The sequence below is a fragment of the Chroicocephalus ridibundus genome, chromosome 5, assembly GCF_963924245.1.
Source record: "Chroicocephalus ridibundus chromosome 5, bChrRid1.1, whole genome shotgun sequence".
Lineage (NCBI taxonomy): Eukaryota > Metazoa > Chordata > Aves > Charadriiformes > Laridae > Chroicocephalus > Chroicocephalus ridibundus.
The window spans coordinates 40,634,040-40,646,162 of NC_086288.1; the positions used below are offsets into that span (position 1 = coordinate 40,634,040).

At 35.6% G+C, this 12,123-nt stretch overlaps 1 protein-coding gene across 1 annotated transcript in view; it reads right to left on the reverse strand.

The window, feature by feature from the left end:
- Positions 1–247: 247 nt before the first annotated feature.
- The window catches only part of SPOCK3 (SPARC (osteonectin), cwcv and kazal like domains proteoglycan 3), a 215,789-nt gene continuing 203,913 nt past the window's right edge, over positions 248–12,123 (reverse strand). Inside the window, exons 8-11 of the mRNA XM_063336428.1 lie at positions 10,334–10,555; positions 4,375–4,437; positions 2,999–3,136; positions 248–1,980 (exon numbers count right to left, since the gene is read on the reverse strand). Of these exons, the coding sequence (XP_063192498.1) occupies positions 1,808–1,980; positions 2,999–3,136; positions 4,375–4,437; positions 10,334–10,555 (596 nt within the window). The 3' untranslated portion in view covers positions 248–1,807. The remainder of the gene's footprint in view (positions 1,981–2,998; positions 3,137–4,374; positions 4,438–10,333; positions 10,556–12,123) is intronic.

Here is a 12,123-nt window from a genome sequence, read left to right on the forward strand (position 1 = left end):
GAAGACAATGTCATAGAAGTACATAACAAAGCTATAGAAAATTCAAGAAAAATACAGAAAAATAAAAGCTCCCTATGGGTTTTGCCTTAGTCAAAAATTTTTTACTGGAAATAAAACATTAATAAATGGCTTTATACAAATAAATACATATTTTAATAGGTGAAATGTATCTGAAACATGAATTCTTCCTGTTTCAAAATTTCAAACTATGCAAAAAGTCAAAATGATGGGCTATACTGGCCAAAGGTTGGTTACAAGGGTCTTTATTTTGCAAACTATACAGAAACAGTAAAAAAGAAAATGCATTATACTTTTCAATATTACATAGGATAAACATTAAATTTCTTATTTAATGTGTAGAAATTAATTAAAATAAGAAACTGATTTTCCTTTTAAGTAACAATGGGAAACCAGTGACCCAATTTTGAAATCATACAACCTGTAGTATTCCATTACACAGGTCACGTCAATTTTATTGTGGACAGAAAGCAATCAATATAATATGAATGAAGGTGGTGGAGTCCCAAAATGTCTACACAATTAATTAACATGCTAACATAAATACAGTGATTAAAGTAATTTTCTCTACAGTCAAATCTTAACTGCTACTCTACACAGTAATTATAATCTAGTCCACATGGTAATTACATAACAATAGGAAAAAAATCAAAATAACCCATTTTCTTCATTCCAGCAGCAGTACCTATACTGGTATTAATTTGGTAATTGGGTGTGCTTAGCTATTGCCTAACATCCTATACTGGTATGCATGCTAAAACCTCTCTATTTCTATTTTGCAAGGCACCTTTACAATACGTTCTCTAAATTTCTGCACTAGGAACGAAAAACAACATGAATTAAGATAAAGATGCAAAACTATTTCCTGAATTAAGAAAATAAAAAGTAACATTATACATTGAACTACCTTGGGGTAAGTGCCAATACTCTGAAGTACAGTCATGTATAAAGGTAATATAATTTTCAGCAAATTTTTTCCCCATGTAAAACATTTTACACTAATCTGATTAGAGAGAAATACCGCGAAACAAGAAAGGGTGAAGCAATGTTTGAGTAAATAATGATAAAGCCTATATGACCTTGACATAAAAGAAGAAAAAAAATTAAGGAAGGACAAGAAAACTTTAGAATTACAGAAATGGTGCTTGTCCATGCTACTGCTTTTGAAAAATCCTTTCAATAACCTAGCCATTTCCTAATAAAAAACATAACTACAAATGCAAACACAAAGGAGGACTTTGCTTTATTTTTCCCTCCTGATAATTTTTCTCCATACCTTTGGTTAATTAAAGGCTGGTGAGATGCTACTTGTGCACCAATGTTTTTCTACTGTAATACATTTTTGATTTATTAAATGGACAATTCGCAAAGCCTGCAGGGCCTAAAACACTGACAGAACTGAAGTTAAGTTACAGTATGTGTTCTGAAGAGGACATGCACAGTTCCAAGTAAGGGCAAATATCTTTTCACTGGAGTTTTAAAGAGAATGGTTGTCTTTATAGTGTGTTTTGCACATTTATATTTTCAGTAGCACATAACATTTCTTTCTTCAGGCTAGACTTCCAATGTGTTTTCTTCAGCGCAAAGGCATTTAAAAACTCAAAAGCACATAATATAATTATTCTTATTTAAACAAAAAAAGTCTATGACTCCAGCTGCAATGTTTGAAATAATCATACAAAATATACATGTTTGTTAGAATCCTTTTGATCTTGGAGAGCAAAGGGATTTTATGAAATGTCATCTTGTGAATTTTAGAAAGGTACAATTCATGGACCCCCTAATATCATCAAATATATCCATCATGATCATCGTCATCATCAACATCATCATCTCCTTCGTCTTCATCATCATCTTCAATTTCGTCTTCATCATTCATTATTTCATCTTCGTCATCTTCATCATCCCTCCATTCACGGAAATCACCAGAGGCAAAATCACCTGAAGTCTCTAAATCGATAGCTAAAAAGATATGATACTTATAGAAATGACATACAAGATACACTACATATTTATCGTATAATATACATAAGCATACAAAAGGCACACCAGAATATTTAGTTTCAGGACAGTTACTTATTTTAAACATTATTTTTACTATGTTTATTTTAAAACATAAATAATATGAAAATTCTTTTGTCTTAAAAGAAAACCACTTCCGTAGGGATGAATTTCTCCATGGTACCAAAAGGAGACAAATTTTATGGATTTACAGAACTATAATGAGTGCCAGTAACAACTGAAAGAGATTTACAGATGGCAATAAGGACTACTGATAAGACAGACTGTCTATTGTTCAGTTCTTACATACTACCTTGAACTATCTAGAACTGTCCATTTTTCTAGAAGGATCCTGGTTTAGATGGACAATAGGTCTGAGCCTGTATGTCGAATACTGTGTTAAATTTACCCTTTGTTTCAGGCTATGTATGTTATTTTGTTGCAAAAGAAGCGGAAAGGAGTAATGTAAGACTTTTTTTTTAAATAAAAGGAAAACGCTTTATTGCCATTTTTTTATATTTGGGACATCAAATAAAGGTGACATGGGAATTCTTGGACGAAGTTGCACAGTGCTGCAGGGCAGGGAAAAATAAGGCAAGATTTCGCGTGCTAGGAACTTCTGGCAATTCCCTCAAACATAAACTGAAAAAAATGTAAAAATGAATTCACTAGCATGTTGATTACCCAAAGGGATTTCATCAAGCAGTTTGGGGCTTGTCTAATGCTGCTCTAGATAATTAATTTTCCGTAGGTTTATATACACTATGCCAAGCACATATATGAGGTCTATTAATACCTGACACAGTGATAGAAGTTGCAAAAAATAACGAAGTAATAACAAATTATAATTTGGGTTTTTTTGTTTCAAAATCCATGTAGTTGGGCCCCACATCTATTCTTACTGAAGAAATTTAATTTGGTTGGTAATCAAAGGGCATAACACCTCTGAACCAAATGCCGTAAAGGGCTCTTAACTTACCGCATTCTGCCGCACCGTTTGTTCTGGATCCTGTTACCTCGTTACCGTATCTGTCAACACACCAGCACTGCCCTATGCCCCCATGGCACTGACTTGGTTTGTAATACCCATCTTCATCACATAAGGGGATGTACTGCCCTGTGATATATAAATATTGAATAAGAATATTAAAACCCACCTCTTGGCCAATGTCACACTTACAGCAGAAATTAACTATCTTTTGCTGTTTCCTCACTCCAGACTCTACACTGACTAGTTTACTACTACTAAATTAAGTTAAGCAGAAAGTGACTGAATGTATCAAATGTGGGAGGGAAAATAACACCTATCAGTCTTGGACTGATTTCAAGAAATCAAGTGAACAATCTTCCCTTAAGTTTTCCATTGATCCTGTGATGCATATTCCTTACTCCCTGAACGTCTCAGTCGAGATCTTCACTGTATTCTGGGGAAAAGGCTCAAATGTATCACCCAACCCTGTATCGGATGTTCTATAATCTGTGGAATACAAACAACTCTAATAAGGGCCAGGCTTCCTGGACTAACAATCTGCTACAAGGCTTAGGAGCTATTTTTATTTGATGTATGTTTTACAGTCCGTTTAGTTACCTACTAATATTTAGTTACCTTACCACAGAAGACAAATGCAGTGTAACACACCAATTTTACCAACAGCTAATGTTACATTTGCATTTACATGCAAAATACCTAGGCCAATTAGGCTCTAAGCCAAAAGGATTCCCCACCTAGAGTACACGAGACACACTCAGGGACTTATTTGGTGAGGAAGTGACTTGTCTAAGGCTGAATAATCCACTGTTTTTCATTTGGAACTAATGGAGACTTTTTGAAAGAAACATAAAATGCAGACAAACCGCAATGAACAAAACATTCATATGAAAATATTTTGAAGCGTATAGTTATTGTTAGAAACCATCCTTAGCAGAAGTAACAGTTTTGACTGCTTTGGGCCAAGCCTTTTATTGCAGCTTTTATATAGTGGCTTACGGTAAAATGAAGATTTTACATTTCAGTAGTATTGATACATTATAAACTGATTCACAACAAAGATTTCAATTACTTATAGAATATTACAAGTAAAGGATCAGCAGAGATACTAATTTAGGTGTGACTTAGACTGTCCCCTCTATAACTGTAAAAACGTAACTTCTATTAGGGTAATAAAATAAATATAATATCTTTTGGTTGGTAAGGTAATAAAACTAAGTTTAATAGCTTTCAAAAATTTCATAAATTTTGTTGCTGGAATTTACTGTGGTCTATCTTTGTTGGATTAATATTGATTTTATGTTGCTGTTTCACTAGGGTTATTTATGTAAGCAATAAAACCTTCACAAGAATGATCTATGGCTCACCTAGGAGCTTCTTTCCTCCTTGCTGCTTCTGAATGTTGCTGAGTTCTGTCTGGCAAGGTGGGTCTAAAATGACATAAAAAATGTTAAACAGATTACACTGTATCTAGGAAAGAAAGTGTATGACTAAGTTTTCGTAGTTTGCTATGTTCTAAGGTCACTCTAACTACTGATCTTAAGAAACACAAGCATCCTGCAGTAGTAGTCATGTTCTAAGCTCCAAAATAAAAGAACTACTGCACCTTGCTACAGCTCCAGAATTACGAATTAGAGCACCACCATGGATTTGTGCCGAATGCCACTCCCAATTAACCCAGCTGGAAGTAAGCATCTATAGTCACTAGTCTGGAGAATCACGGAATGCTAGACCAAAATAGTAACTCTATCACCCCCTGTTTCATCAGTCTACAGAAATCAGAGTGTGACTGTGAAGCTTGCCTCATGTATTGGTTAGAAACAAAATGGCTCTTTTAACTCTTCCTCTTTTGTCCTTGTTAGAGGTCATGTTCAAGTTTTGTATTTCACATACCACACTAAGAAAATAAGAATTTTCTCCACTGAAGTCTGCAAGACTGTGATTCTGTTGCAACAGTTCAAGACTGAATCTTATGGGCACAAAGCCCCATGTTCAGCAAACTATGTTAAAAACAGTGGCCAAACTTTAGATGGCTGTAAGAGGCAGAATCATTTCATTTTCTATTGTCTATGAAAGGAAGTCACAGTAGGCCCCATGAATGGGAAGGAAATAATACGCAAACGCATATATGATACTGTTGAATAAGTGAAAGAATCAAAGACAGCAAAGTACTAATCTCTGAACACTGATATTGCGTACCGCATTAGACTATTAGCACAAATGCATTTCGCATTCTGAGTCCGCTGTAGTATTACTGAGTTTACTCGCATATGTCTTTAGCTTATACCGTTCCCAGACCATATTCTGATAACTTCTCACTAAAATCTCACATTCTATGAATATTAAATGCATTTTCCATTTTAGCAGACTAATTATTTAGAATACATCTTTGCCATGCAATTAACTCAAGGCTCCCTTCTGAAATATAGTGAAACTCCTTTTTTTCCATGCAAACAGAAAAAAATCTTCTGAGCTAGTTTAAAGATGAGCAAGACTGGCCTAGCTTACTGATGAAGCACACACTTAGACCAGAATCCAGTCATTGTTTAGGGCAACGGGTAGGCAAAAAAAAAAATCACTTGAGTGGTGACAGTCCAAGTGCCATTCTTGAATTCCTCCTAAAGGAAAACAAGAGTGCTCACCCTTTAGCCAGCTGAGAGCCGCACGAGATGTACAAAGGAGTGCAGGAACAGCAAGAACACATTATAATACATGGAGGTGTCTTTCTTGTGGAAATGCTCAAACTCTGGTGACAAATGCCTAGATGAACTGGTGATCAAACATGTATTTCTGGTAACACAGCGTCTCGTGCCTGGCACAGTCTAGATATACCAATAGGCTTTTGGTATTATTCACGAGCTCTTATCTAACAAAGTAAATAGAATCTGTAAGACAATAATAACCTCTTACTGACAGCAGGCTCTTAATTTCTCTTGGCTTTACATTTTAAATGCTATTTACCTGTCCCATACATTTAAACAAGCTTATAAACATTTAGAGTGACCTCGGCTCTGGTGGGGCACGTTCGCAAACTAAATCTATGATTCTTTTTAAAGTGAAGCCTTAAAAGGAGGTTCTACTCTTAAAATACTGTTCACAGGAGTCTTAGTGCCAGAACAAATTTTCAAGAGATGACTTTCCAGACAATCAAGCAATTTTCTGTGTGTGCTCTTGAAAATCACTGGGACTTGACATCATTGGGTGGCTATTGGGTTTTAAGTATTTAGTCTTCAAGTATTTGCTGAGGCTATATAAAGATTTACATTTCTTGTTATAAGAAGTGCTTTGATGATGATTATCCTCACTATTATGCCAAAGATGTTCATTACCTTACAAAACTAAGGTTTCTGTCTTTCCTGATATTTAAAGAGTTAAGCTTTAAATTATACAATATTCTGAAGATCAATTATTTCTTAAACCAAAGGTATTTCTAATTAATTGGTAATATAAAAAATATTAGTGATTTATGCTCATAAGTACCACAGGCTAGAAGGATCTAGGATTGCAGGGGACTTAGCAGTGTTAGATTAATGGTTGGAGACCATGATCTTAAAGGTCCTTTCCAACCTAAATGATTCTGTTCTGTTCTATCTTTCCAAGAAGATGGGAAATATGCTGAAGGAGAAGAACTAGTCAAATAGGAAAAATACATGTATTTTGTTCTATGGGAAAAAAACCCTAAATCAGAAACACAGAGCTACAGACATGAGCACTAACATGTGGAAATTTAAAAATGATGGATTATGTCTAGAAAAAGTTACCTTCATTTACAGCTATAAATCTTTGGTGGTGCAATTGCAAAAAGGAATACTATTAACCTAAAGTAACAAGGCAATATGAGAAAGTTACTTACCCAAAACTCTCTTCTTCTCAGAAGCTAGGTCTTCAAGATTCACAATTAAGCTTTGCTTCTCAGGATAAAAGCAGCAAAACCTCTTAACAATACTAAATCACTCTGGTGCTTAAAACTGTCAAAGAGAATGGCAGGCTAGAAGTTCAACCAATTCCTTTTGGCCCACAGCATATCCTTTTTCCTCTCTCCCCAAATCATAATGCTTCCCTCTTTATTTTCCAGTTAGTTCCTGAGTTTGTAAAACTTTCTTTTAGATTTCTGAACTTATTTCAATAAAAAGAAAAGCAGTGTTATTGGACAACTTTTGTGAGTCTTGAGCCAAGGAGAAAAAAATTCTTTACAAAAATCAGTGTGGTGGCTTCCTTTGAAATAGAAATGAATCTGACATTAGTCTTTCTGATAATCTGAATACAAACAAGAGACCTAATGGTCTTCACCCTTGATCTACTTCCACAGATGTGTCAGGAAGTGTCTTTCTGACAATGTGACTGCATTGTTGAGCGATTCATGAACAACTTAACAGCAGCCATCCACAATTCTTCAGTGCTCAAGGTACTGATGTACACCAGAGTATCCCATGGCCCTCGAGACATCAATATTCAGGTGCTGCAAGGCTAGTACAATTAGGCTTTGATTTACCAAAAAGGGGCTTGTTAACAGAGCAATGGGAATAAGACTGGTAGATGTGACGAAGAATGTCTACGATTTTTAACAGACATGTCTCAAGGAGCTGCTACCCATACAGTAAGCCTCCAGCTTTCACAGATTCTCCATCTTATTCAATTACAAAACAGTGATTTTCCATCTCTCAAGTTGATAATATTTGGCAGAGCCCTTAGCTTCTGGCATATGGTCCACTGCAGATTTGGCTGCCATGTTGTGCCTTGCCTGTGCTTGGGGCCAAGTATTATAACTGTTCTTGGACAACCGAGGCTTGAACTTCAGGGATTTGAAGTATCAATACTGAACTTTGAAAAAAGAAATCTTTCTGGGGATCTCAATTACATGTTAAGGCATGTTACACCTTCCTTTAGAACCATCTATCAACATATTTGAAGTCCTGCAATCTGAAAAGACTGATGTAAGAAATATGAACCACAATAATTATTATTCTTCTGTAAGATGGCCTAATTTTAAAGTCATAAATATGTCTTCCAGCTTTGACAAACAGAAAAGCCTGTAAGAAAAAGGCATCTAGAGAAGTGCTGGACTAATAGATCCATGCAGAAGCCTGCAGTAAAGAAATACTTAGGTGCTAAGCATTAATATTTCCAGCAAAATTGGGTACTGTCCTACTCTGAAGCAGTGATGCAACAGAAACAAGGCCGTAATAATGATGAAGTACTAGCAGAAAGAAAGTCAACCTATAGAAAGGCCGACAATGCAAGTGCCTCAGCATTTAGATAAGCACTAAAGTGTTAAGCTAGCATCAAACAACTAAGAAAATAAGTTGTGATGATGGGCACTGAAGCACTTGCACGAACCGCAGTTGAAACTAGAGGGCAATAGTGACCAAAGCGTACAGGAAGACTTGCAAAGAGCACTGTCAAAGTGCAGATTTTGGAGGACTGCAGAAATGCATTATAGTGTCTTGGATGTATCTCAGAAATACTAAAAAACACTTAAAGCAGAATAAGGCCAAGAATAAAAATGCAATAGGCACCACTAAGCCATACATAAGTGTTTAAGCATTAGTCAAGGTGGGACAGCTACTACAGGAAGATCTTTTTCTGAGCAAGAAAGATCTGACTTAAGTATTCATAAGAAGTTGCTTATATTGACTAAAAGTTCTAAATAATGTGCAGTAATGGGCCTAGTGTACTGCAATGCATCATGACAGACCTCAAGTAGAAAGAAAGAACGAAGAATAGTTGCAAGCACTTGTCTGATTCTGACAGTCTTGAACTGTGAAGCTAAAATCAAAGAGCAAGAGGGCTTCTCAGATAATGACTCAAGCAAATATTATGCATTTTAAAAAAGCACAATGGAATTTCTATCCCAGTATGATACGTATTGTTGACTAAATTTTGTATTCACTTTGAAGACCGTTAATCAGCAGCAATGCTGTAAAACTGTAGATCTGCCCAGAAAGCATCTACTAAGCTCAATGAATACAGAGAGCTGTCTACATGGCCTGAAGCATTCTGTTTATATCAACTTACTTCAGTAAACATCAGAAAGAAGCTGCTGAATTTTTCTATCATCTAGTCATTTCTTTGCTAATAATAGCAGAGGTCTAGTTAAAGGTCTTGTTTAGATTGTTCAGTCAAGTAAAACATAACCAGACACAAACATACCACAAGGTTTAGCATAACACTGCAAATTTTGAATAGAGAATGAGTGGGTCACTAATACACTAGGAAGTTAGGACTCAGTTGTGCAAAAGCTAATAATAAGATGTGATAAAAGAAGACTATAAGCATTTTATTCTGCTTACATCTTCAAAAAAGAAGGAGAATACAGATTTTATTGACAGTGTTAATTTGGAGGGATGGAGGGCATTTTTAATGTGCAAGGACTGCCAAAACATTTTCAATGTTGAGGACACATCTTTTTTACTATATGCTCAAACACCCTGTATCAAAAGCTATCTATCTGATCTGTTTTAAATCAGCACCTTATCACAACACAGTGGTCACGATAGTGAGGAAACTGGTAAAAAAAGGGAAGAAAAGCTTGATAATGTTGGATTCTGCAATGGTGAGAATCAGCGTCACAGAAAGCTGAATCCCAGACTCTTAGCCTTCAGGGTACCGTTAATATAATTCAGTAGCATAAGAAAAATGAAGGGGCAATTCTGTCCAGCTTGAGCCAATATTTAATGAGTAAATTAGTTGATTCATTACAACTAGTTTGATTACATCATTTATGTGATGTCTCACCTAGATCTAAAATTGTTATATGATATTCAGGAAAATAATGTTTATAGGTTGTGTTTATTTGTTTAACCAAATCACATCAGGACATTAACAAGAGGTTCATCTAGGTAGTAAAAACCAACTGGTTTTAGGCCTGGATGACTGGAAATAACTTTATCCATAACGCTCCTTCAGTTATTTTAATAGGCTCACTAAAAGGAACATTAAGATGTCCTACTTTAGCAATAAAAAAGTTTATTTTACAATGTAGGTGCAGTAGATTGGGAAAGAAATAATTTAAGTAATTTTGTTCTTTATTTTGGTCTCTGCATATTTACTGGAAGCTGGCATGAGAAACAATATTGCTCTAAAAGCATTAGTCGCTGTTTTGCACTTCATTTAGAATCCTTGAATTTCTAGCAAGCCTTTCCATTTAGCCCGGGTTGCTTGTTTGTTTGATTGTTTGTTTTTTACTTCATTTTAGGTATTCAAAATAAGTCAAAAACCTTAACACAAATTCATGGTACAGCATTTAAGAGCTTGTAGTTCACTGTAATCTTCTTACATTAAAAAAAGGTCAGTCATATATATATGCAGGTTGTTCTCATCTTTTACCTTGCTGTCTTTGGAAGCAGTAGCACCACTCATTGTTAGATATCAAACTGTCCTTGTATGTGTCACAAGAATTGAAGAACGCCCTGGTGCATGGCTCATTCTTGTCAAGGTAAATGCTTCCAAGTTCTGACTGGTCCAACAACAGGTCATAGTTTGTATCAAGCCTGTTAAACATCCAGCCAAGGGAGTCTTTGCAAATTGGCAAAATGCTGGTATCAAATCCTAAGAGGCAAAAAAAAATTAAACCAATAAAAATCATATAGCAGGAAAGACACAACAGCTGCTGAGCTCAGCCGCCACAAAAGAACGCTGCATCATGGAAATTGCTCCAGTGGTACATAGCTACAGTACATAAACAGTGTATGCTACTGACATACTATGTATAAATTATATGTCAGCTTCATTTTAAAAAATCATTAAATTAACCTGGTAAAAAACCTAACCCCACCATCAGTCTCAAAGCATTTAGAAATATGAGTTTTCTTGTCAAACATTATACCTATAGTACACACATTATATACAGTAATAAAAGACCAACAATGATTTCCTGGAAAATAATTCTGTTGAGGAATTTTAGTGACACTATAAATCAGCAGAGTGAAACTTAAGTGATTTGCAATGTTTACAGAATTAAGATGAGAATAAATTCCAGGTAACTTCTTGTAGTCCATCTTCTTCTTCCTGTAACATATATTCTATGGAATTCTACGAAAAAGGAACACAATACTCGGCCTCAGCAATATCTTGAAAGTTGCAAAGATGTACTTTACGTCTTGGAGAAGGCCATGGAAAAGACAACTGCTAAGAGCAGCCAGTATCAGACCCACTAATAGAGCTTGCATCTTGCTAAACTGTTGTTTGGAAAAGGGGCCATCAGGAACAGGCTGAGTTAATTATTCCTGTAGCCAGAGCTCCGACCTCATGTTTATTTTCCCTGCATCAGCTGTAAAGTATATGCAGACTTGCACATGGACAGGGATGGGAAATTCAGAAACTGCCAGGCCTCGTGCCTATTTAGAAGATGTGAGTTGCATTTGATACATGCACACACTTTTTTTCCTGTTCATGTGCTGTGGGTCGTACCACAGGCTTATGGTGCATGTGGCCAGGCAGTAGAGTATACATCCTAATACAGAATGAGATTTAGTACTATTAAACACTATTTGTCTAAAAACTTTTAAGGTAAAACTGAGCACTGAAAAATCAGATTGGTGAATGGCTATAGAAAAGCTGACATGAGAGTACACAGGAATTCCCAGTTTCTACTGCTGCTAAAATCAAGCCTGCCTGTCTTAGTTGCTGTTCTGAAAACAATAAAGAAATCTGAAAAGTGTTTCCATACTGCTAAAACAGGTCAATTTGGACAAGTCAGTAATCAAATTTAGAAATCGGTAGATATTCCGTTAGATATATATGTATGTGGAAATGACCATGATATGGTAGAACAACCATTTTGGAAAGGAAAAGAAGAAAACTGGTAGCACCAAGTCAGACAACCATGTAAACTCCCCTTCCCCAGAAATCCTAAATTAACTATGACTTTTTGTCAGGGCTGTCTCACTTTTTCTTGCTCCCTCTTGATACTTTGAATTCATTATTATTTCTGCTTGACAGAAAGAAAAGAAAAAAGCAAAACCATACATAATCCATTTGATATTTATGATATTTTTGATGTGTTTAACACAATTTAAAAACATAGACAAGCATTCAACCAACAGACTCTCTCTTCCTTCTTCTCCAACCCGTGACAAAATTTCAAGATAAAGCAACTTATTTTTTTGTGGATTTGG